General features: G+C 43.6%; 2 protein-coding genes across 2 annotated transcripts in view; both read right to left on the bottom strand.

Moving 5' to 3' along the window:
- The window catches only part of LOC311425503 (uncharacterized protein), a 120,245-nt gene that overhangs the window by 5,813 nt on the left and 89,572 nt on the right, over positions 1–24,860 (bottom strand). The gene's annotated exons all lie outside the window — the stretch shown is intronic.
- On the bottom strand, positions 1,187–18,432 carry LOC311425560 (uncharacterized protein; the record flags this gene model as incomplete). Its single annotated transcript, XM_084501501.1, has 12 exons — positions 18,411–18,432; positions 14,620–14,795; positions 13,086–13,427; positions 11,602–11,865; positions 11,074–11,334; positions 10,040–10,093; positions 7,977–8,315; positions 6,810–7,148; positions 5,643–5,981; positions 4,476–4,814; positions 2,705–2,736; positions 1,187–1,867 (listed from the first exon to the last, which is right to left on the bottom strand). Exons 2-12 carry the CDS (start codon positions 14,684–14,686, stop codon positions 1,187–1,189), a joined length of 3,057 nt encoding a protein of 1,018 aa, XP_084357627.1. The 5' UTR covers positions 14,687–14,795; positions 18,411–18,432.

The raw sequence follows: 24,860 nt of genomic DNA, 5'->3' as shown, positions 1-24,860 counted from the left end.
TGGAATGTTAACTTTCCCGGCAACAGCCCATACAGTGCTGTGCTCTGCAGTTGTAGCTGGAACAGCAGTGTTATCAGTGTTACCAGTGTTGTGTCTACTGCTGAGCAGTGCTGGCACAGCATTGGGATTCTCTCTAAGCCTCTTAGGGGATGGGCAAAAATTGAGAAGAGAAACATCACCAGGGCAGCTGATCTAAACCAACCAAAGGGATATTCCATACCATATGATGTCACACTCAGCAATAAGAGGTGGAAACAGGAAGAAGAGGGGAGGGGTGGGCTCTCGTTGTGAGAACGTCTGTCCTCCTCCCGAACACCAGCTACGTGCGTTGAGGCCGTGTTTCAAGGACGTGGTCAATCATCACTCATTTGTGGAAAGTAGAGAGTAATTTCTTTCCTCTGCACTTCCACATAGCCGTCATTGTTTTTATTTGTTTGTTTTCCTTCCTTTTTTTTCTTTCCCTTTCCCCCTCCCTTTTCCCCTTTCCCTTTTTATTTCCCTTTAGTTAAATTGTTCAGTTCATAATAATCTTTCTTTAATTATTATTATTATTTCCCTTTAATTAAATTATCCTTATCTCAACCCATGAATTGTTCTTTGCTTTACTTCTCCCCCTCCTCATCTAAGGAGGGGGAGTGAGAGAGCGGTTGTGGTGTTTAGCTGCCCAGCACGGTAAAACCACCACAACTCCACCCAAAGGAAACTGGGCTGCTCAGTGGACCAGGTTCTCTACCTCCAGATACATCCCTTTCCCTCACTCTTGCTCCTGTTCCAAAGACTCTTCCACACAGGACCACTATACCATGTCCCAAAAACCTTCACATCAGCTGTTGTGCTTGGCCTTCAGGCAGACAGCCACATTTACCATTGTCCTTCTTCAGGGACTCTGCAAGAAGAGAGTGGGAAGGGAAGTGTTGCATTAAGGGGTGTAGCTGATTAACTGTTATGGGCATCGGTCAGCGGGTGGTGAGCAATTGCATTGTGCATCACTTGTTTGTACATATTATTATTATTTTCCTATTATAACCATTGTATTATTATTATTATTGTTGTTATTATTATTTTGTTATTATTATTTTCCTGTCTTATTAAACTGTCTTTATCTCAACTCACGGGCTTCACTTTCCATTTCTCTCCCCCGTCCCAGAGAGGGAGAGGGGAGGGTGAGCGAACGGCTGCGTGGTATTTAGCTGCCAGCCGGGTTAAACCACGACAACTTCTCATCATTATCAAACCCCTGTGCTATTTGTAGAGGCTCACTGTCAGCCTTTATCGCAGTGGAACCTGTTGAGAAGAATGGAAAGAGCCTCACTTCCTGGCTGAGGTCGCAACCAAATTTAAAAGTGTACAAAGCTTTTTTCTGGTGGACACTGTAAAATGACAACTTCTTGGCAGAGATGTCCAGGAAGATCCCAATCTTTTGTGGTCTTCCACTCACAGTCAAACGGGTCCAAGGATCCGTATGGACCCCATACTCTTGCTCATCTGCCAATTCTATGACCCAGAAGCCATTCTGAGGAGACAGAACCACTGTCCCTTTGCGTGTTACAGTCTCCTGGGCAACACCCAAGATCCAGTTTCTCCTCTTTCCAACATCCACTTCCCAGTAGAGTCTCCCAGATGTGTATCCTTCCTTTGCCAACACAAAAGCATGGGAATCAAATCTCTCCTCCTTGACAGGTACCCTTCTGATCACACCGGTATCAGTCACACTCTTCCCATCTTCTGACACTTGCAGCCTCGGATGAGCCGTGTCAGCATCAAGGGTGACATCAACTGCAAAAATCAAGTAATTAGTTAAGTAGTGAAGGGCAAGAAGTCTACTGCTGTGAAACTTTCTGTTTGTTGACCCTATGTATTTATTGCCCTGTTATGCCTTGATCTCCACTCTGATAGGTCCTATGGAGTTTCTTTGACCAGGATGCCTCCACCTTCTGCCATCCCACATCTCCCACACCGTTTGTCCCTCATCTATAGGAATCTAAGAGAGGCCAACATTCAGCAAATGCAAGGCAACTCATAGAGACACTTCCTTAAAAATGGCCTGTAGCTTCAAAGAGGAATGTAAGGAGATTACAAGTCTTTGCCTTAATCACTGAAACTGTATAGAAAAGACAAGAGGATAAGGGCCATGTCTTCACATAGAATTTGTCTTTGAGTAGAACTAGAATCATAAAATACTCTTGCAAGAGAATGGGGAGAAATTCCATGGGTGCAAACTGTTTGGCAAATACATTTGTTCGAATACACTTGGCAGTAGAAATGCTCGAGCTAAACACCCTGAAATGAGCTTCTTCTTTCAAGTTCTCACCCTATTCTTCTGCCTATTCTTCTGGAGAAGAATAATGTTGTTTCATATTCCAGAAGCAGTAAACAAAGGCCTTGAGAAGTTTCCAGGACAGCAAATGAATAAGAGAGATTCAGATTTTTTTTTTTTTTTTTTTTTTGGTGTTGTGCTGTTAGTTTCAGAAGTGTTAGCAGAGAAGGGTAAAATTTTTAAAGAACTGCATTCAAACTCCAAGTGTTCAGCATGTTTTCTTTTCTTTTCTTACCTTTATATTTTTGTACAAGCAGCAACTCTGGGAAAAAAAAAAAAAAAAAAAAAAAGAGAGAGAGAAAAAAAAAAAGTCATGAGTGTTTTTCAGGAGATCAATCAGGCTGTTTCCTGTGAGGAACTTGGCATTCCTAGAATAGCCCTCCTCACCATCTCCAAAGCGTATATTGTCACACAGAAAGCTTGTGGGCAATCAGAAAGACACTCCATATTCCCTGGGCTCTGGGCAATACAGCATCAAGACCTAACACCGGAAGAGACCCACTACACTCCCACCTACTCTCCAAAACACTAGGCAATGGTTGTGCCTGACATGCATGGCCTACAATGTGTCTGACTCTATGGATATGACAGTCAGATGCCACTGTTGGCAGGTGAGGGACACAGCACCTCTCCTTGGCCAGACCCTTGCACACCAGAATCCGCAGTCCCCTACTACAGCTCCCACAGACCTTGTTTCCTCACAGTGGGAATTTACCCTGGCCACACCCTACATCCCAGTGCATAGCATTTCCTTTCCTTGGGGCTACCTGTTCTCCTGAGACTCTGCTTTAAGCCTTGACTCATCATCAAGTCCTTTAAGCACTCACAAGGGAGCACACTCAGTAACGGTGCCCAAATGCTATGAATCCATCCCTGCAGTCATTCTGATTGAATGGTCATGCAAAGAAGGGACCAGGAGTGCCCCATCCCTGATACACTCCTTCCTCCACTTAACTTTAGTGACTGTCTCTTCATCTTTGCACATACATGGTCTCATTGACAATAAAAAATAAATGAAAATAAAAAACAAATGTATTCAGAAAGTAAATGTTAAGTTATGGGAGCAAAATGCTTGCTCCGAGCAAGTGTCTTCTGCCTGCTAGTGTTCTCTAACACTATGCCACTGTCATGGTTTTGGCTGGGACAGAGTTAATGTTCTTCACAGAGGCTCACACAACGCTGTGTTTGGGATTTTTGCTTAAAATACTACTGATAATACACTGATATTTTAGTTGTTGCAGAGCGGTGCTTACTCAGAGCCAAGGACTTTTCTCCTTCTCATGCTGCCCTGCCAGCAATGTGGCTAGGAGTGCACCAGAAACTGGGAGGGGGCACAGCCAGGATACGTGACCTTACAGTACTTTATAATTACCTTAAAGGAGGTTGTAATGAGGTGGAGATTAGGCTACTCTCCCAAGCACCAAGTGATAAGACAATGAGAAATGGTCTCAAGTTGCACCACAAGAGGTTTAGGTTGCGTATTAGGAAAATAAATTTCTTTAGTGAAAGGGTTGTGCGGCACTGGAACAGGCTGCCAAGGAAGTGGTTGAGTCCCCATCCCAGGAGGTCTTCAAGAAATGTGAAGATGTAGAACTTAGTAGCATTATTTAGTGGTAGACTTGTCAGTACTAGGTTAAAGGTTGCACTAGATGATCTTAGAGGTCTTTTCCAACCTTAATGATTCTATTCTATTCTGCCTGCATTGGTCTGTGGTGTCACACTCATCAGAATCATTCCTAGTCAAGGACTGGGCATCTTCTGCAAGGGGAGAACATCTGTGGGCAACCGCAAAGTGAAAGGGAGAAAGAGTGCTGGGATAGTGGTGTGTTGAGGTCAGTGTTCCAAGATTATCAGCAGGTACTTTCACCACTTTCATAAGTGGTGTGGGGGGACAATTATTACATCACTGAGAGCTCATCAAACACACTCCTTCAAAGAGGAGGAAGAGAAAAGGACTTTTACAATGTGCAGCCAATACATCAGCAGGGAAATGTCTAAAAGGCATGAGAGAGTTGTGAAAATTCTCTCCCAAAGGAAGGACTGTACTTCAGTAGCACCTTATAAGACACCCAGAGGACTTGCTCAATGGATGGTGTCTCTAAATTACAGTTATGGCTTTCACAAAGGCAAAGGTGTTCATGTAAATTCCTATGCTCACCTAGCATAGTTTCCATCTCTAGCAGGCAATCCTTGATCCAGGACTTTTTGGCTGCTTCCAAATCTTTGCTTATTCTGCCTTCAATTTCTTCTCTGAGGATCTGAAGCTCTTCCTCTCTGGATGTCTCCAGGGTCTGCAAAGATTCCTGCAGAGTATGGAGCTTTTCAGAGATTGTCTGGAGGGAAGTCTGAGTTTTGGCCCGTTCCTCCAGAGGTGGGGCTGCATTCTGTGAAACTTCCAGTTGGCTCTGCAACACAGCCAGCTTCTCACTCAGGATCCTCTCCTCCTCTTGACGCAATGATTCTAGGGCCCTTGCGGTGTGTATCTCCACAGTTCTTCCTGCAAAGAAAGAGAGGAGTCAGTGGGAAACTGACATTGCTTCCTGGGAAGATGGTCCTTGTCTTTCTAATGGGGAGGGTGTTTCCTCCTAGGAAGGTCAGAGAACACGCTCCTCTGATTTCAGTGCCAAGGTGGACTCATTTCCAGAATACATTGTGGAAGTGACACAGGGCTTACTAAAGTCCTGAACCCTAGTTCCATCCACTAAAATTTCTTTCCAAGGCTTTCAGTCTGTAATGGCAATTCTACCCTGTAACTAACTCCTTCCCCATCGTCCATGGTAAGTGGGCTTTGGATGCAGGAGGACAGAACTGAGATGTTCCTGCCACCTTCCTTACATTGGTTTGGATATATTGAGTACCAGAGGGATGGAGAAGGAGAATAGGCTCCCTGATCCTGCCTGAAGGCTTATCAGAGACCTGCTGGGTGGGCTGGAGGCCAGGAATTGCTCTTCTCCATCTCTCCAGGCAGGAGATGTTGAGGGATGTTGTGGGATGTTGAGGTCAGTGTTCCTGGAACACCAACAGGGACCTTCACCACTTTCATAAGTGGTATGGGAGGACGATTATTACATCACAGAGAGCTCATCAAACACACTCCTTCAAAGAGGAGGAAGAGAAAAGGACCTTTACAACCTGCAGCCAATATGTCAGCAGGGAAATGTCCCAATGGCGCGTCAGAGTTGGGAAACTTTTCTCCCCAAGAAAGGACCATCCTTCCCTAGCATCTTCTAGGACCCCCAGGGCACCTACTCAATGGGTGACATCTATATAACATAATTTTGGCTTTCAGTGAGACAAAGGCATTCATATGAATTACCATGCTCACCTAATTTAGTTTCCATCTCCAGCAGGCTCTCCTTGGTCCAGGACTTTTTGGCTGCCTCCAAATCTTTGCTTATTCTGCCTTCAATTTCTTCTCTGAGAATCTGAAGCTCTTCCTCTCTGGATGTCTCCAGGGTCTGCAAAGATTCCTGCAGAGTATGGAGCTTTTCAGAGATTGTCTGGAGGGAAGTCTGAGTTTTGGCCCGTTCCTCCAGAGGTGGGGCTGCATTCTGTGAAACTTCCAGTTGGCTCTGCAACACAGCCAGCTTCTCACTCAGGATCCTCTCCTCCTCTTGACGCAATGATTCTAGGGCCCTTGCGGTGTGTATCTCCACAGTTCTTCCTGCAAAGAAAGAGAGGAGTCAGTGGGAAACTGACATTGCTTCCTGGGAAGATGGTCCTTGTCTTTCTAATGGGGAGGGTGTTTCCTCCTAGGAAGGTCAGAGAACACGCTCCTCTGATTTCAGTGCCAAGGTGGACTCATTTCCAGAATACATTGTGGAAGTGACACAGGGCTTACTAAAGTCCTGAACCCTAGTTCCATCCACTAAAATTTCTTTCCAAGGCTTTCAGTCTGTAATGGCAATTCTACCCTGTAACTAACTCCTTCCCCATCGTCCATGGTAAGTGGGCTTTGGATGCAGGAGGACAGAACTGAGATGTTCCTGCCACCTTCCTTACATTGGTTTGGATATATTGAGTACCAGAGGGATGGAGAAGGAGAATAGGCTCCCTGATCCTGCCTGAAGGCTTATCAGAGACCTGCTGGGTGGGCTGGAGGCCAGGAATTGCTCTTCTCCATCTCTCCAGGCAGGAGATGTTGAGGGATGTTGTGGGATGTTGAGGTCAGTGTTCCTGGAACACCAACAGGGACCTTCACCACTTTCATAAGTGGTATGGGAGGACGATTATTACATCACAGAGAGCTCATCAAACACACTCCTTCAAAGAGGAGGAAGAGAAAAGGACCTTTACAACCTGCAGCCAATATGTCAGCAGGGAAATGTCCCAATGGCGCGTCAGAGTTGGGAAACTTTTCTCCCCAAGAAAGGACCATCCTTCCCTAGCATCTTCTAGGACCCCCAGGGCACCTACTCAATGGGTGACATCTATATAACATAATTTTGGCTTTCAGTGAGACAAAGGCATTCATATGAATTACCATGCTCACCTAATTTAGTTTCCATCTCCAGCAGGCTCTCCTTGGTCCAGGACTTTTTGGCTGCCTCCAAATCTTTGCTTATTCTGCCTTCAATTTCTTCTCTGAGAATCTGAAGCTCTTCCTCTCTGGATGTCTCCAGGGTCTGCAAAGATTCCTGCAGAGTATGGAGCTTTTCAGAGATTGTCTGGAGGGAAGTCTGAGTTTTGGCCCGTTCCTCCAGAGGTGGGGCTGCATTCTGTGAAACTTCCAGTTGGCTCTGCAACACAGCCAGCTTCTCACTCAGGATCCTCTCCTCCTCTTGACGCAATGATTCTAGGGCCCTTGCGGTGTGTATCTCCACAGTTCTTCCTGCAAAGAAAGAGAGGAGTCAGTGGGAAACTGACATTGCTTCCTGGGAAGATGGTCCTTGTCTTTCTAATGGGGAGGGTGTTTCCTCCTAGGAAGGTCAGAGAACACGCTCCTCTGATTTCAGTGCCAAGGTGGACTCATTTCCAGAATACATTGTGGAAGTGACACAGGGCTTACTAAAGTCCTGAACCCTAGTTCCATCCACTAAAATTTCTTTCCAAGGCTTTCAGTCTGTAATGGCAATTCTACCCTGTAACTAACTCCTTCCCCATCGTCCATGGTAAGTGGGCTTTGGATGCAGGAGGACAGAACTGAGATGTTCCTGCCACCTTCCTTACATTGGTTTGGATATATTGAGTACCAGAGGGATGGAGAAGGAGAATAGGCTCCCTGATCCTGCCTGAAGGCTTATCAGAGACCTGCTGGGTGGGCTGGAGGCCAGGAATTGCTCTTCTCCATCTCTCCAGGCAGGAGATGTTGAGGGATGTTGTGGGATGTTGAGGTCAGTGTTCCTGGAACACCAACAGGGACCTTCACCACTTTCATAAGTGGTATGGGAGGACGATTATTACATCACAGAGAGCTCATCAAACACACTCCTTCAAAGAGGAGGAAGAGAAAAGGACCTTTACAACCTGCAGCCAATATGTCAGCAGGGAAATGTCCCAATGGCGCGTCAGAGTTGGGAAACTTTTCTCCCCAAGAAAGGACCATCCTTCCCTAGCATCTTCTAGGACCCCCAGGGCACCTACTCAATGGGTGACATCTATATAACATAATTTTGGCTTTCAGTGAGACAAAGGCATTCATATGAATTACCATGCTCACCTAATTTAGTTTCCATCTCCAGCAGGCTCTCCTTGGTCCAGGACTTTTTGGCTGCCTCCAAATCTTTGCTTATTCTGCCTTCAATTTCTTCTCTGAGAATCTGAAGCTCTTCCTCTCTGGATGTCTCCAGGGTCTGCAAAGATTCCTGCAGAGTATGGAGCTTTTCAGAGATTGTCTGGAGGGAAGTCTGAGTTTTGGCCCGTTCCTCCAGAGTTGTGGCTGCATTCTGTGAAACTTCCAGTTGGCTCTGCAACACAGCCAGCTTCTCACTCAGGATCCTCTCCTCCTCTTGATGAAAGGATTCTAGGGCCCTTGCGGTGTGTATCTCCACAGTTCTTCCTGCAAAGAAAGAGAGGAGTCAGTAGGAAACTGACATTGCTTCCTGGGAAGATGGTCCTTGTCTTTCTAACGGGGAGACACTTTTGATGGTCAGATTGTGATGGGAGTAGGAATCCGTAGATGGTCTCAGTGGGAAGTACTTAGCCAGTGGAAGTGAAGTAGTGCTTACCAATGGCCTGAACCATAGTTTCCTCTGCTAACATTTATTTTCAGGGCTTTCAGTCTCTCATGGCAATTCTCCCCTGTAGCTGCCTCCTTCCTATCATCTATGATAAGTGGACTCTGGATGGAAGAGAACAGAACTGAGAAGATCCTGCAACCTTCCTTATATTGCCTTAGATAGACTGAATTCCAGGGGAATGGAGAAGGAGAAAAGGTTCTGTGATCCTCCCTGAAGGCTTGTCAGACAAGAAAATTGATAAGAACTTCCCACCAGCCATGTTCAATGCATACTGGGGCAGAGGATAACCCAGGTGCCCAGGAGAGTCCCAACCCTTGTATGGTCCTCATTCCACTATGGTGCTTGCTCTATGGGCATCCATGGACATTATGCCCTGAACATACACACTTAACAATCTTCCTCTGAGCATTCCCTGAAATGAAAAAATAACAAAAATAGTACCTTCACAGTTCTCAACTTTCTAGTAAATAGTGTTCTCTTTCCCTGAGGTTCTTTTCTCTGCAGTTGTCCTGCTTCACAATATAATTTGGCATTAATTAAAATCTACATTCTGAAGTCATCCCTTTCCTATCTGCTGTCTCCTGTCAGAAATTCCTACCTGCTGAATATATACTTTGGCAGAAGAACAGTCTTGCCTCATAGGTGAGGACAACTGTTGTATGTTAAGAAGGAAAGCTGTGAGAGGTTTTTTCAAACACAGACCTCTCTCAGCATCCTTTTTGCATTATAAACCCATATCTCCTTTTTTTTCAGAAAGGATCATCTCACAAAAAAAAAAAAGCATATTCTTTATTGTCCTGGTTTCAGTTAGGATAGAGTTAATTTTCCTCCTACTAGCAAGTAGGGTGCTATATTTTGGATTAGGATAAGAAGAGTGCTGATAACATGCTGATATCTTAATTGTTGCAGAGCAGTGCTTACATCAAGCCAAGGACTTTTCAGCTCCTCACTCTGTCCTGCCAGCAGGCAGGCTAGGGGTGCAGCAAGAGCTGGCAGAGGACAGACCCAGGACAGCTAACCCAAACTGGCCTAAAGGGTATTCCATACCATCTGACGTCATGCTAAACAATATATAGGTGTGGCTAGCTGGGGGAGGGGGCCGGTCTGCTCGGGGTTAGGCTGGGCATCGGTCAGCGGGTGGTGAGCAATTGCATTGTGCTTGTTTGTACATATTATTATTAGTAGTACTATTATCACCGTTGTATTATTATTATTATTACTATTATTATTATTATTATTTTCCTGTCTTATTAAACTGTCTTTATCTCAACTCACAGGCTTCACTTTCCATTTCTCTCCCCCGTCCCAGAGAGGGAGGGGGGAGGGTGAGCGAACGGCTGCGTGGTGTTTAGCTGCTGGCTGGGTTAAACCACAACAAAGACATAAATAAAAATCAAGAAAACTCACTTAAATCAATGGATGGATGCCAGAGGATATTTTTGAAAATATGTAGTACAAATGCTAAAACCAGGATAACAATAGTATCCTCATAACAGTACCTAAAGCATGAACGCTTTGATTCTGGCATGGGAGAATAGCTTACCTATTAAAATAAGGAGGGAAAAAACATAAAGAACCCAGAACCAGTCACAGTTCTCTGAAAAATGGAGAAAAAGCAATTAAAAAAATGACAGCAAATTCCTTGCAATACAACACAAGTATAGAGTGGTAGTCGGGTCATACAGTCTGTGCCATTTGGATATGGTTAGCAGAAGAACATTTTAAAAAACAATTATTTATCTGGAAGACCGATGAGGAAAAGTAAGTTTTAAATAAAGCTTACACACGACCTTGATGTTTACATTTCATATCACTGCCCGAACAAACTGGAGACAAACTGGGAGATATGTTTTTTTCTGTTTGTTTTGTTTTGTTTTTCTCTCTCCCCTGCTTCCCTCCCCCCCCCCCCCCCCCCCCCCCCCCCCCGGGGAATTTTTAAATTATCCTTGATCTTGACATTATGTCTCTATTTTTATTCAAGAGTATGTCTATTTCCCACTGAAAGGAGTGATATTGCTCTAAGTCATACCATAGAAATACTTTAGTTTAAGTTAAGTTGATTTTGAAAGCTTTGACTGAGTAAGAATGACAGAGGAAAGCTCAGCCTTAGCCTTGCTGCCTGAAAACACCTTTTCAGCCAGAATAACTCTCTAAGTGCCTAACACCAAAGTATTTCCTTGCTGGCACAAATCTCAGATCTGACAGTCTAAAGATCTGTCAGAGAAACCTCTCTGCTGACATTAAAAAATAAAAGTCCATACAGGTAAACAGGCTAGGAGCACTTAGCTCAGGATCGCACTGTCTTCCTGCCTTTCCTGGCATCACCAGATACTCTTCCCTTTTCAGCCACAGCCTGGGTGATGGGATGCCATGACTGCAGAGCCGTTGACTTTATCAAAGTTTTGAGCAATATACTCCTGAACGGAGTTAGCTATTGAGCATTGTTGGAAAATGAGTGAAATAATTCACAGCATTAGGTCCATCCTGTTTATTAGTGCAGGGTGATGTGAACAGAGGGCACATTTACTTCCTTAGAGAATGATGAAATGCAAGAAAGAGGTCTTAATTGCTTTATACCTGACTGTTTAGCAATGTGTAGACTGGATTCCATATTTGTGGTCAAGAAAGAAGGATGCGGTTGTCCACAGGGTATCTCAGTGGAGCTTTCTATTGCAAAAGCACTGTCCTTCTCCTGTAGAATGTTTGTCCGGGCCAGTGAAGATAGATCTTCTCCTTGGGGATTAAACAACATGGCTTTGGGCTTTACATAGGAGCCTCTTATTTGACTCTCATATGTACAAGTGTTTGGCTTTTGCAGAACCATTTCATACAAGGAACCTGCAACAGAGACAACTTACCACCACTGCATTGGGCACTACACAGAAATACCAACTACAGCATGGGAAAGATCTCACAGAACACCTGCACTTTTGTTATGTTTCACCTTCAGTTAAAAATATCCGCCTTTGGGACATTTAATTTTAAAATTATCAGAAACAACAGGAATACTTCTCTTTGTTTTCCACTAACAAATGTATAACTTCCTGCCCGGAAGGGGTCTGATTCCCTCAGTAATGCATATAGAGGTGTAAAAATGTTACCTACCTGTTCGGCTTATCTTTTCTTTGACAAGTGTGACTACACATTTCACATCTACATCATCACAAGGCACTGTCATGATGCTTTGCAATGAAAAAAGGTCTCTCTCATTCCAGGTTACATAGGTCCTGGCCTCCACATTTTTATTGCTTTCTCCATAGTTTGTCCAAAGGACTTCAGGCTTTGGGTTCCATCCTTTTGACTTACATGTGTAGCGACACATGCCCTCCTCCTGTTGATCCCTTTCCAAAGTTGGCTTATTTCCGAGTGCTGTAGAAGAGTTATTGCAATAAGAATGAACCATGAGAGTTATATAAAATAATAACAAGCATATAAGTAAAAAAATAAATAACTACAGTAAGATGACACTTTCAGATTTTTTTCTGTTTTGGTTTGTTTCAATTTGTCTATTAATATACTGCTCTGAATATTCATAGCACATAGAAACAACCATAATAGGTCAGATCAAAAGGGCCATTTAATTTGACTTCCACAAGGAAACACACTAGGGCACCTTACCACACAGAGACAGTGAACCCCAGTGAGACTGGATGATGAAAAGTCAGGAAAAACTATCTGTGAACTTGCAAAACCAGATGAGCAATCTCCATGTGACTGAGATACAGGTCTACAAAAAGGGAATGCTCTGAAGAGGAAGAAGAGCAAGGAATTGTTCCCTGTCTTATCCAATACCAAAATAAGAGACATCAAATCAGACTAGCACGACAGATTTGAAAAAGGAAAAAGGGATTTCACACATACCATTGATCTGTGGAATACACCAATGATAGATTTGTGGATGTTAGTTGTTTACATGTACTCAAACTAAGCTCCAGTGTGACTTGTCTAACAGAAGGCTGGGCTTGATAAAGTGCTTTCTGGCAGTATTTCCAAGTTTACATTTGGACAAGTCTTCCATGATGGGCGATTTCAAATGGGGAAGGAAAAGGGATCTTCAGTGTATTATTGTGCTCCCTCCCTAGTAGCTCTGATTTTTTATTTTATTTTATTTTATTTTATTTTATTTTATTTTATTTTATTTTATTTTATTTTATTTTATCTTATCTTATCTTATCTTATCTTATCTTATCTTATCTTATCTTATCTTATTTTATTTTATTTTATTTTATTTTATTTTATTTTATTTTATTTTTGTTTTGCAAAGCCAAAGTTTCAGTTTACAAAGCTAACTGGAGAAGATGAATATCGATAATTCTATAGTAGAAAAACATGATAGGTACTCATACAGGGATACTCAGCAGTTCCCCATTGCACTCTTTTCCCACATGACAAGCCACAGGCCCCATACCCTTCAGTACCTGGTCTTCAGATACTCAGAACTGAGGCAAGACTTCCCAGCCATTTCCTAGGTCTCTGCATATTTCCCCAGAAGAAGATCTCAACTGTTGACCACAGAAGAGCCTTGGTGGGAATTGAACTCAGCATGGTAGTAGCAGGTCACGTTTCACTGTGACAGCCTCCCTGCTTACCTGTCACATCAAGGTGAGTAACAGCCTCCTGTGAACCAGCACTGCCACTCACAGCACAAACATATTCCCCCTCATCGGTTACTTGCACTTGCTGGATAATCAGGAGAAGTGATCTTCTTTCCCAGCGCCCTTTAATCCTGCACCATTCTTCATCCTGGCACTGCTCCACCACCCCACCCAGGCTGGAGGAAGAGCACAGTGGAGTATCCCTTTCCTTTTCCTTTTTGTACCAAAGCAAGCCTGTGTCGGAGGGGACACTGTGTGTCAACTGGCAGGACAGAGTCACTTGCTCACCAACACAGACAACTGAAGGATCAATGCTGATGGTGATAGGAACTTCACCTGCAAGAAAGAGGTGGGACCAAATGCATTGTTGTTTTTTTTTTTTATATACTCTTTCTATTGAGGAAGCAATAAGGCAGAAAGCTATGCATTACTTTAATACAAAAAAAGTCTGAGGTTTAGGCTAGAGTTGTCTAGTCCCCTGCAAAAGTAAGGACAGGGTCTTCAGTCACTACTACCACCTCCTCCAGGCACATACATGTACATGCTTTAGGATTTCCACATTGCCAGATTTTATATGCATTGCAGTCATGTTATATGTTCATAGAGAAGAGGGTTATTGGGGGCAGCAATTTATTCAAGAATACCATGGGTACACTGGTGGGAGGATTGCAAATAAAAGCACACTGAGCTAGGAGCAAGTTACCATAAGTGAGCTGCAAGGAGCTGATGATCTGATCAGCCTGAAAGCAATCTGTGTGGGTTCTTGCTCTCCACTAACCCTGACTGTATGATCTGTGAGAGACTGACTATGTCTCTTTCATCTGTGTGGTAAGATAATACACTATCTTAGTCCCTGAGATAGCCAACACTCCAGAGCAGGGCTGTAGTGTCTCACCTCATCTGAGGTAGCCAATGTTATCCCACACTTGGGCTTGGAGTTGTCAGACATTACACAGGATCTATGGTACCTTTATTCCTTCAGGGAATGGGAATATGAATGGAAGTGCAAGTGTGGTGTCTTAGGAAACTGGCTAGCTGAACTGAATACTAAGTCATGTTTAAGATATGAGTAGAACAATTTGGAGCCAACTCCTGACCATGAAGTGCCAGGCATGGGATTAAAACAAGTGTACTAAAGGTGACGTTAGGGACTGGCAGGGACTGGCATCTCAGACCAGAGTAATCTCATTCTGGAGTGTCCATTTACACAAAAGTTAGATTTCAACAGTTGTTTTTCTCTGAGGGGCTTTTCACCCTGGACAACAATCTGCTAGTGACCAGCAACTAAGATAGCCCACAAAAGACACATTTAACTTGGCGGCACTTCCCTTTTTTCTACCAATGCAGAAAAAGGGGTAAAGGGAAGTGTTTTTTTTTTTTTTTCTTTTTTTTTTTTTCTTTTCCAGTTTCCTCCATGGATTCTGCTTTCTTCATTTCATTACATGCACTGTTCTTTCATAGAATTCATCATATTTACTTCTCTTCTATGGCTAAAGTGAATTTCTAGATATAGTAAGGAGTTTCTTACCTGTAAACCACTTTGAAATTAAAAAACATTTTGGAAGAGCTAAGAACAGGACTGTTCTGAGATTCATTTCTGAGCACACGTTCTGAAAAACTTCCAAAAATATAATGTCAATCAAGTTAAGTTGCTTATAATCCTCCTGGAAATGACTGATGTGCCATGAGAAAGAAGAAGAATTCCTGAGGAATAAAACATAATGAAACATAATCTCACTAAAACAGAAACACTTTCTCAAGCAAGGCATAGAAATCTTCGCTTTTCTTCGGCATGTAAAGGCTCTACCTGACTGGGTGATTTTTGGGGAGATGAGTCCTGGGAAGAAGAGATGGACCAGTTAGCACAGATATTTGGCAACCTGGGTGGAATTATTTAGCAGCTTGCTCTCTGGTCACCATTAGAGGGGGTAGGGTGATAAGTGGAGGTGGCAACCCAAAGGCTGCTGTGTGGGAAATATCCAGGACACTTCCTGATGATATTTATCCAAAGTGCAAAATATGTGGCTTGAACAGAAGCTGCATAAAGAAAATTCCCTAAGACTCTCATCTGGGCTTTTTCCCTCTCATCTATTCAAACATTTTCCATCATACAATAATAAAGCATCAGTCAAAGAATCACATGCAGGATGGAAAAATCTTCCCCTCCTAGCTAAGCTCTTTGTGACCGTATTTCTAACTAGGTTGATTATTATTGTCTGACATAGTTCTGACTTGAGCTTAAACCACAACATGGGCCTCCTGAAAGATTTAAATTGATTTAAGTTGTGCTGAAACAATTTTTATTTTATTTATTTATTTATTTATTTTTATTGGTCAGATTTTCCCTATTGGGCTGGGAAGAGCATTTAGACCATCGCATGGAAGTGTTTTTTGCTTGTCAGGGATGGACTTGACAATCATATAACTGCTCTATAGAACAACTACATTCCATGAGGTGAAGGTTTAGCAATTTCTAAGGAAATGTTTAAGAAATATTTCTTTACTTCTAAACAGAGCAAACAAAATATACAGCTCTTAGAACTGTTTCAGTTTTGCCCTCATTGTAACTGAGTACTTTTTTATTTTGGTATAAACTGCAGATATATCTTGTCTCTATTGTATTCATTCTTGCAGATCTGTACTAGCCTACAGTAAAATCCATGAGCAACAGGGGTGCACAGACAGACCCTCATTTCTCTCCAGCCAACATTATACTGTGTAACCACTGGGGCCCTTCTTGCCTGCTCTCTTGTCATGAAGAATTGGGCTGATCACACGGCATTCTCAGTTTTGTCATTGTCCATGCCTTATGTGCACTAAGAAGCCTTAACAACCCTGAACACCCTCACTTCCAACCACACTCTCTGCTCATTGTTCTTGGAAATCCATTTAAGTTTGTGTCATGGATGGCAGGCCTGTGTCTACTTCTCCCTCCTTGACAGACTTTGGACCTTGTGTCCTAATAGATTTTGGACTCATGCTGGAGCTTGTCTCTAGTCCTGTCTCCATTTTGCTCCTGACATGACCCTTTAGATGGATCCTACAACTAATTCATTGCTTTTCTTTATGTAGGGCTGTGGATGGACTCTGTTAACAGCACCTGGCTCTGCCTGCTGTTTTCAGACAATGTGGCATTGCTGAGTCATTTGGCCAAAGGGGGAAATGTCCTTCCACAGCTCATGGCTCACTGTCTCTGAGGGAACAGCTGTCCATCACCGTTTCTTAACCATCCCTCTTACGAGGCATAGGATCTTTGAACTTAAAACTGATTTTGATGTCAGGCCAGGAGTGAAATCAGGAGGCCAGGAGGCCTCTGTCAGCCCTGTACTTACATTGCTGAGCTCTCATGCAATGTATGAGAGCTCAGCAATGTAAGTACTGAACACAGTACTCGAGGTGAGGCCGCACCTCGAGTACTGTGTTCAGTTTTGGGCCCCTCGCTACAAGAAGGACATCGAGGTGCTTGAGCGGGTGCAGAGAAGGGCGACGAAGCTGGTGAGGGGCCTGGAGAACAAGTCCTACGAGGAGCGGCTGAGGGAGCTGGGCTTGTTCAGCCTGGAGAAGAGGAGGCTCAGGGGCGACCTTATCGCTCTTTTTAGGTACCTCAAGGGAGGCTGTAGCGAGGTGGGGGTTGGCCTGTTCTCCCACGTGCCTGGTGACAGGACGAGGGGGAATGGGTTTAAGTTGAGCCAGGGGAGTTTTAGGCTAGATGTTAGGAAGAACTTCTTCACTGAAAGGGTTGTGAGGCATTGGAACAGGCTGCCCAGGGAAGTGGTGGAGTCACCATCCTTGGAAGTCTTCAAAAGACGTTTAGATGTAGAGCTTAGGGATATGGTTTAGTGGAGGGCTGTTAGCGTTAGGTTGGAGGTTGGACTCGATGACCTTGAGGTCTCTTCCAACCTAGAAAATTCTGTGATTCTGTGATTCTGTATGCAAGAGCACCTGCTCTTGTTGGGTTCTTTTAGGAAACTGGGCTGTACTTCAATACTTCCCCACCTACTTTGTTTGTACAGTGGTGTGTCACATCCTGGTGCAAGAGGCACAGTGTAAGAACACATCCTGGAAGTGGACATGACACAGAAAATCCGGCTTTCACTTTGTAACAGACTAGCAGGTGTAGTCTGTGCATAACTGAGAGAGAGAGAATGACTGCCTGGTCTGGTTCTCCCATAACCTCCTTAAAAACTTCTCCAGGGTCCCATCTCAGGAGGCTTCAGAAAAGCAACACATTCCACAGAGTTGCAACACTGCACCTCATCTGTGCATACAGTCGTAGTTAGTTACTACCACCAGCTACTGCCTTCTTTTTTTTTTTGCACTTCCTCTCACAGCCTTGCTAAATCAATCAGCCTGTGTTTCCCAGCATGCCCCATTCCCTATCTCTGTGGGTGTGTTGCCTTGCACCTGCAATCCTTCTAAATTCCAACAGGTTTGTACTCTTGTCCTTGAACAATGTGAACCACTGAACTGTAGTAAAAGAGTTGTTCTGTAGGGCAGTGAAACTGAGTGCTTTAAGGAAGCACCTGGGGAATATACCATGCCTTCAAAAGTCTGGCATTTACTCTAAATACAGAGTGTAAGAGGGAGACAATTCAACCATAGTGCAGGGAAACACAAGATATTGTTCTAATCACTCAAAAGGCAGGTTAGAGAATGAGTCCCCATGTAAGTCACCTCCCTTTGCTTTTCCAAGCAACAAAGTTGTGACAAACATCACGTTACAAAAGATCAACTGTATATGAAAATGCACATTAATTCACATTGTGATTGCAAGTTTGCACTTACAAGCTCTTTCCATAATACTCTATTTGAGGGACAGGTAGTTAACATTTATGTCTAAACTGTTCAATAATATAAAAGAATGAAAACAGCAAACTATGTATCAATCCATTTGTTTGCATTTTTCTCCTGCAACCCTTAATTCTTTGCTATGATGTTTACACATATATTATGATCATTTTTACACTTTTTTACCATTCCATAACAAAGAATGTTTCAATTTCAATCATTCAGATCAGAACACTATATATATTTACAAAGTAGTAGTTCAATGAAATCAAGTAATTTAAGCAACTGTATAAATCTCAAAACAATACCTGATTGACTTATATAAATACTCAGAGATTTAGTTATCAAAACACTCTTTCCTTAATAACACTAAGATATCTTCTGCTATATTTCTTATCATTATTTCAATCCCAATATATATGTTATGAAATAGTAAAGAGAATATAATTGGACAAAACAGTATCTAGAATATATAATTTTGCGGTTTTCATTGTCCTTCCTTTTTAGCCTTTATAAGTCTTGTGCTCTTACCTATCAGCAGAAACCTCTTGACCGTCAGTTACTAATAAAATGCAGGAAGAAAAAATATGACTCATGTTCCAGGTTGAAGTAGGAGGAGCAATTCTGCACTAATAGGAAAAGGACAAGAAATGTCTCTCACTTCCTGCTAGAAAATAAAATCGAGACTAGTATAACATGACAGGTAATTATTAATAAATAAAAAAATAATACAAAACAAACAAAAATCTTTCCTTTCTGGCTGTATTGGGTGTCTGTTGCAAGGATTTGGTGGCTGAGGAGTTGCAGGGGTGACTTCTTTGGGAATAGGTGAAGGGCTGCCCCCATGTGGGGCACAGCTGGATACAAGAGTCTTCAAAATGAATGCATTGCTGGCACAGAAGAATCAAGTAGTCAAGCTGGTGGTAAATCTGGGAAAACATGTTTAAGAAAGGACAATATGCTGTATGACAGGTAGGGATGAGGAAAAGAAATGAGAGAAACAGCTCTGCAGACAGCAAGGTCAGTAAAGAAGGAGGGAGAGGAGGTGTTCCACATCCCAGAGCAGAGATTTCCACTGCAGCCCATAGGGAGAACTAGAGTGCAACAGGTATCCACACTGAGCTTGTGGAGAAGACCATGGTGGAGCAGGTATCCCTGCAGCCTGTGGATGACCACACCAGAATGGATATCCACACTGAAAGGGGCAGATACCTAGATCATTTATGAAAACATTTAAGACAACTGGCCCTAAAATGGAGACCTGCAGAACCCCACTAGTAGCTGTCCACCAGTTTGATGTTACCCCATTTACTATTATGTTTTGAGCCCAACCCATCAGCCAATTGTTCACCCATCTGGACATTGTGGATAATGTGAAAGACAATATAATTTGAAAGACAATATTTAAAGCTTTGCTGAAGTCAAAAAAGATGACATGATCTGGCATCCCTTGGTCAACCAGATGGGTAACCTTGTCATAAAAGGAAATTAAATTCATTAAACAGGTCTTTCCTCTTGTGAATCTGTGTTGGCTATGACCAATTATTTTGTTGTCATTCAAGTTTTTTTTCAGTAACTCCCAGAATAATCTTCTCTATAATTTTAATAGGCACTGAAGTGACACTGACAGGACTGTAATTACCAGGACCTTCTTTTTGTCCTTCTTGAAAATTTGAAATGTTCGCCAGCTGCTAGTTAACTGGGAGCTCTCCAGATTCACAAGACCATTGAAAAATAGTTGAGAGAGGTTTTGTAATGACATAGAATCATAGAATATCCCAAGTTGGATGGGACCCATAGGGATCATCAAGTCCAACTCCTGGCACCGCACAGGATTACCCAAAAGTTTAGAAAATGTGACTAAGTAAACAGTCCAAATGATTCTTAAATTAAGACAGGCTTGGTGCAGTGACTACTTCACTGGGGAGACTGTTCCAGTGTGCAACCACCCTCTCGGTGAAGAACCTCTTCCTGATGTCCAGCCTAAACTTCCCCTGCCTCAGCTTAACACCATTCCTGTGGGTCCTATCACTGGTGTTTACAGAGAATAGGTCACCTGCCTCTCCACTCATCCTCGCGAGGAAGTTGTAGACTGTGATGAGGTCTACAACTGGGTACTCCGGTGCCCAGAACTGCACACAATACTCAAGGTAAGGCCACACCAGTGCAGAGTAGAGTGGGACAATCCCCTCCCTCGACTGACTAACAGTGCTGTGCTTGATGCACCCCAGGATACAATTGGCCTTCCTGGCTGCCAGGGCACACTGCTGGCTCATATTCAACTTGCTGTCAACCACAACCCCCAGATCCCTCTCTGCGGGGCTGCTTTCCAGCGTCTCATTGCCAGTCTGTATGTAAAACCAAGGTTGTCCCGTCCCAGGTGCAGGACCCAGCACTTGCCTTTGTTAAACTTCATGAGGTTGGTGATTGCCCAGCTCTCCAGTCTGTCCAGGTCTCTCTGCAAGGCCTTTCCACCCTCATCAGAGTCCACAACTCCCCCAAGTTTGGTGTCGTCGGCAAATTTGCTCAAAACACCTTCTAGTCCTACATCTAAATCATTTATAAAAACATTGCATTGAAGAGGGCTGGCCCTAAAATGGAGCCTTGAGGGACACCACTAGTGACAATCCGTGAGCCAGATGTAGCCCCATTTACCACAACCCTTTGAGCCCTGCCTGTCAGCCAATGGCTCACCCATTGTATGATGTTTTTGTTTAGCTCTATGCTGGACATTTTGTCCAGTAGGATCCTATGGGAAACTGTGTCAAAATCCTTGCTGAAGTCCATAAAGATCACATCAGCTGTTTTCCCTTGATCGACTAGATGGGTGCTCTTCTCATAAAAAGAAATCAAATATGTTAGGCAGGACCTACCCCTCATGAACCCATGTTGGCTGGGACCAATGACCGCATTGTCCCCCAGGTGCGCCTCAATAACTTTGAGGATCATGTTCTCCATAATTTTACCAGTTGCTGATGTGAGACTGACAGGCCTGTAATTGCTAGGGTCTTCTTTCTTACCCTTCTTGAAAATTGGCACAGCATTTGCCAGCTTCCAGTGTACTGGGACCTCTCCAGATTCCCAAGACCTTTGAAAAATAGTTGAGAGAGTAGTTGAAAAATAGTTGATGACATCAGCCAGCTCTTTAAGCACCCTGGGATGGATCTCATCTGGACCCATAGAGACTTGTATGGATCCAGGTGGAGCAGCAAATCCCCCTCATGTTCAGGGTTGGTTGGGAGTTTGTCATTCCCACCATCATGGTCCTTCAGCTCAAGACATCCTGGGTCCTGAAGCCCATCATTAGTGTTGAAGACAGAGGCGAGGAAGGCATTAAATGTCTCTGCCTTGCCTATGTCATTGTATGTGAGGAGACCTTCCCCATCAAGTAGTGGAAGTTGAATGTTTTTCTGTCTTCTGTCCTTTTGGACCATGGGGGGGTGGACAATTCTCAGAGGGAATTACCATAGGAAGCTGAGAGCCTCAGAGAAAGAGCTAAAAGAACAGAGTCTGGGCTCAGCTCTGCTTCTCTTCCTTTGGATAAGGAGTGCCCCAACAATCTTTCGGTGGATTTGTGGATTCTGTCCTCACCCAGCAAAGTGCATTTTCTGATGAAAGAAAGAGAAAAACAAACAAACAAAAAAACACAGGTCACAATCTGCATGTTTTATGCTACAATATGCTGTAAGGCTGTGGCATTGAAATAAGACCTGTCTCTTCTTGGTCCTTTCTAAAAGGTAACAGTCAAGTCTATTCCTCACGGGCGACAATGGCAGTGTACCTGGGTGGTACTATAAGCAAGACAAATTTACAGGTCCCAGAGACCTTTCCCCCTTACAGAAGATACCCTGTCCTTTGCTAGAAATGGTCCTGATGGGTGTGATACCACAGACCAAAGCACCGAGAATGGGACAGAATGAGATAGAAAGACTCATACTGATAAGTCTAAGTATATAGGACATACAATTGATGTACAAAGGGAGAGCTCTGAATGGGAGAGGTGATTCTACAAGGGTTGTCCTCGCCTATAAGGCAAGGCTGTTTTCCTACCACAGCATGAATTCAGCAGGGATGGTAGGAATTTCTTACAGGAGACAGCAGAAGCAGATCAGAGAAACGTTGACTTTAGAATATAGATTGTAATTATTGCCCAATTAACTGGTGAAGCAGGGGAACTGGTGAGAAAAGAACCTCAAGGAAAGATAACACCATTCCCTGGGAAGAAGGGAACTTGAAAGAACTGTTTATTTTTATTTTATTTTATTTTATTTTATTTTATTTTATTTTATTTTATTTTATTTTATTTTATTTTATTTTATTTTATTTTATTTTATTTTATTTCAGTGAATACCCAGAGGAAGATTGGTATGTGTGGGTGTTCAGTGTATAATGTTCATGGATGCCCATGGAGCAAGCTCCATAGTGGAATGAGGACCATGCAACAGTTGGACCTCTCCTGGGCACCTGGGCTTTCTTTTTCCCCACTGTTCATTTGGCTTGACTGATGGAATGTTCTCATAACATTAAGGATGCTGATTCAGTGGGTTCCCTTGTGAAAGCTCAAAGGCATTGCAGCTGAGAGAAGACTATAAGCATGGGACTGTGAGGGAAAGCAAAACCAGGGAAGGGGATCACTGTCCTCTGGGAAGTAGAGAGCAGCTGGGATGCTCTCCAGGTGTGAGCCAGAAGGAAAGTGTAGAGAGGTTTTGATGGGGACGCTGGTCCCATGCCTCAGTGCCCTGGATAGTCCTGCCTTTGTACGGGGGTAGGTGGAGGTTGAGTGTGGGGAGCAGCAGAGAGGATAGTGGGGTGGGGATCTCCCAACATTGGAGCTGGATGCTATACTGCCCAGAACCCAGGGATCCCTTGTCCCCCATTGCTGGCAGCAGCTCCTGCCTGGCACAGCCCTCATTTCTCTTCTTTCTCCTCACTTGTCTTTTACAGAGGAGCTGCAGGTGCAAGGCAGGATGCAGGGGTATTTGGACATGATGGGTGAGCGTGTGCAGAGTGCTGCCCCCATGCCTCCATCTGTGGGGAAGCGGTGGCTGGGTGCAGGTGCTGGTGAAGGATGAGTGTGGCTTGCTGAAGGCTTCCCATTCTCTTTCACCAGTCCTTTTTTGGGACAGGATACTAAGCATTGTGTCTTCTGTGGTGCAATGGCCTGAAATAATTAAGAAAATAAAACTAGCATTCACATTTTAAAGAAAATGTACAGCATTGAAGAGGCTTTCAGGGTAGGGTGTAGCTGCATTACCTAAGCGTTCCCTAGGCTTCCAACCTTAGATGCTATTGCGCTGAGGGAACCTGGTGTGGTGGCTCTAACGAACAGTACGGAGCATAGAGTGGAGTGGAGACACGGCTAGGCTCTCAGACCAGGTGGGGACTCGATTGTTCTTGTGTACACTGAGACCAATAAGCTGCACTTTTTTGCTACCCTGAGACAAGGACCTGTCATGTTTTTTACAAATGCTGTGCCCTAGTGTACTTTTCCTCATTGTAATATCATTATAATACCAAAACACGCCTCCATCCCAAAAGCTACCTGCCTCCAAGGTGCAACCACCCCTCACTGAGCATGTGCTCTGAATTTCTCAGAACCTATTACTTTAAATGGAGACAGGAGAACTTTTCATCAGTCATAACTAAGATATGCTTGACTAAAGTCACTCAAGCTCCACCTAAAAAGATAGAAAATAAAATAAATTGGCCTAAGAGAGAGGCGATGTTAGGGAAGATACCACCATCAGGGGAGATACCATCCTGAGGGTATACAACATCCTTAGAACCTCCTGACTCCTGGGACCAGTTGACGGGCTGAAACTCTCTTCCCCCTCATTGGGACACCTTTGGGTGAGATCTGAACACATGGTTATAAATCTCTCTAGAGTCTTTGATCCTTTAACGCGCTAATTTCTAGGCTGCACACCTGTAACACCTGTGTCACCTGTGTCACCTGTGTATTTCATGCATGGTAGCTTGCTTTTGCAGACAGTCACTATCACCAGCAATCCAAAGAATCTGTGTACCTGTTGCTGTAATAAATCACAGTTGATTGCATTATTCCTAGTCTTGATAGTTCTCATTAAACGTGATTAGAATAAGGGTGATTATACATTATTGGTGAATCCGTAACCATGACAGTTCAATGTTCTGAATCCAACCAGATCCCTAACGGTTAATGCGTTATTGGTGAATCCGACTGGACCCCTAATGGTTAATGCGTTATAGGGTGAATTCTGTGATTGTACTAGTTCAGTACCCAGAATCCAACTGGGCCCATAACAGTTAATCAGCTACACCCCTTAATGCAACACTTCCCTTCCCACTCTCTTCTTGCAGAGTCCCTGAAGAAGGACAATGGTAAATGTGGCTGTCTGCCTGAAGGCCAAGCACAACAGCTGATGTGAAGGTTTTTGGGACATGGTATAGTGGTCCTGTGTGGAAGAGTCTTTGGAACAGGAGCAAGAGTGAGGGAAAGGGATGTATCTGGAGGTAGAGAACCTGGTCCACTGAGCAGCCCAGTTTCCTTTGGGTGGAGTTGTGGTGGTTTTACCGTGCTGGGCAGCTAAACACCACAACCGCTCTCTCACTCCCCCTCCTTAGATGAGGAGGGGGAGAAGTAAAGCAAAGAACAATTCATGGGTTGAGATAAGGATAATTTAATTAAAGGGAAATAATAATAATAATTAAAGAAAGATTATTATGAACTGAACAATTTAACTAAAGGGAAATAAAAAGGGAAAGGGGAAAAGGGAGGGGGAAAGGGAAAGAAAAAAAAGGAAGGAAAACAAACAAATAAAAACAATGACGGCTATGTGGAAGTGCAGAGGAAAGAAATTACTCTCTACTTTCCACAAATGAGTGATGATTGACCACGTCCTTGAAACACGGCCTCAACGCACGTAGCTGGTGTTCGGGAGGAGGACAGACGTTCTCACAACGAGAGCCCACCCCTCCCCTCTTCTTCCTGTTTCCACCTCT

The sequence above is a fragment of the Aythya ferina genome (assembly GCF_964211825.1).
Source record: "Aythya ferina genome assembly, chromosome: 31".
NCBI classification, from domain to species: domain Eukaryota; kingdom Metazoa; phylum Chordata; class Aves; order Anseriformes; family Anatidae; genus Aythya; species Aythya ferina.
The sequence above is the reverse complement of the archived record's forward strand: the minus strand, read 5'-3'. Positions and strand labels throughout refer to the sequence as shown.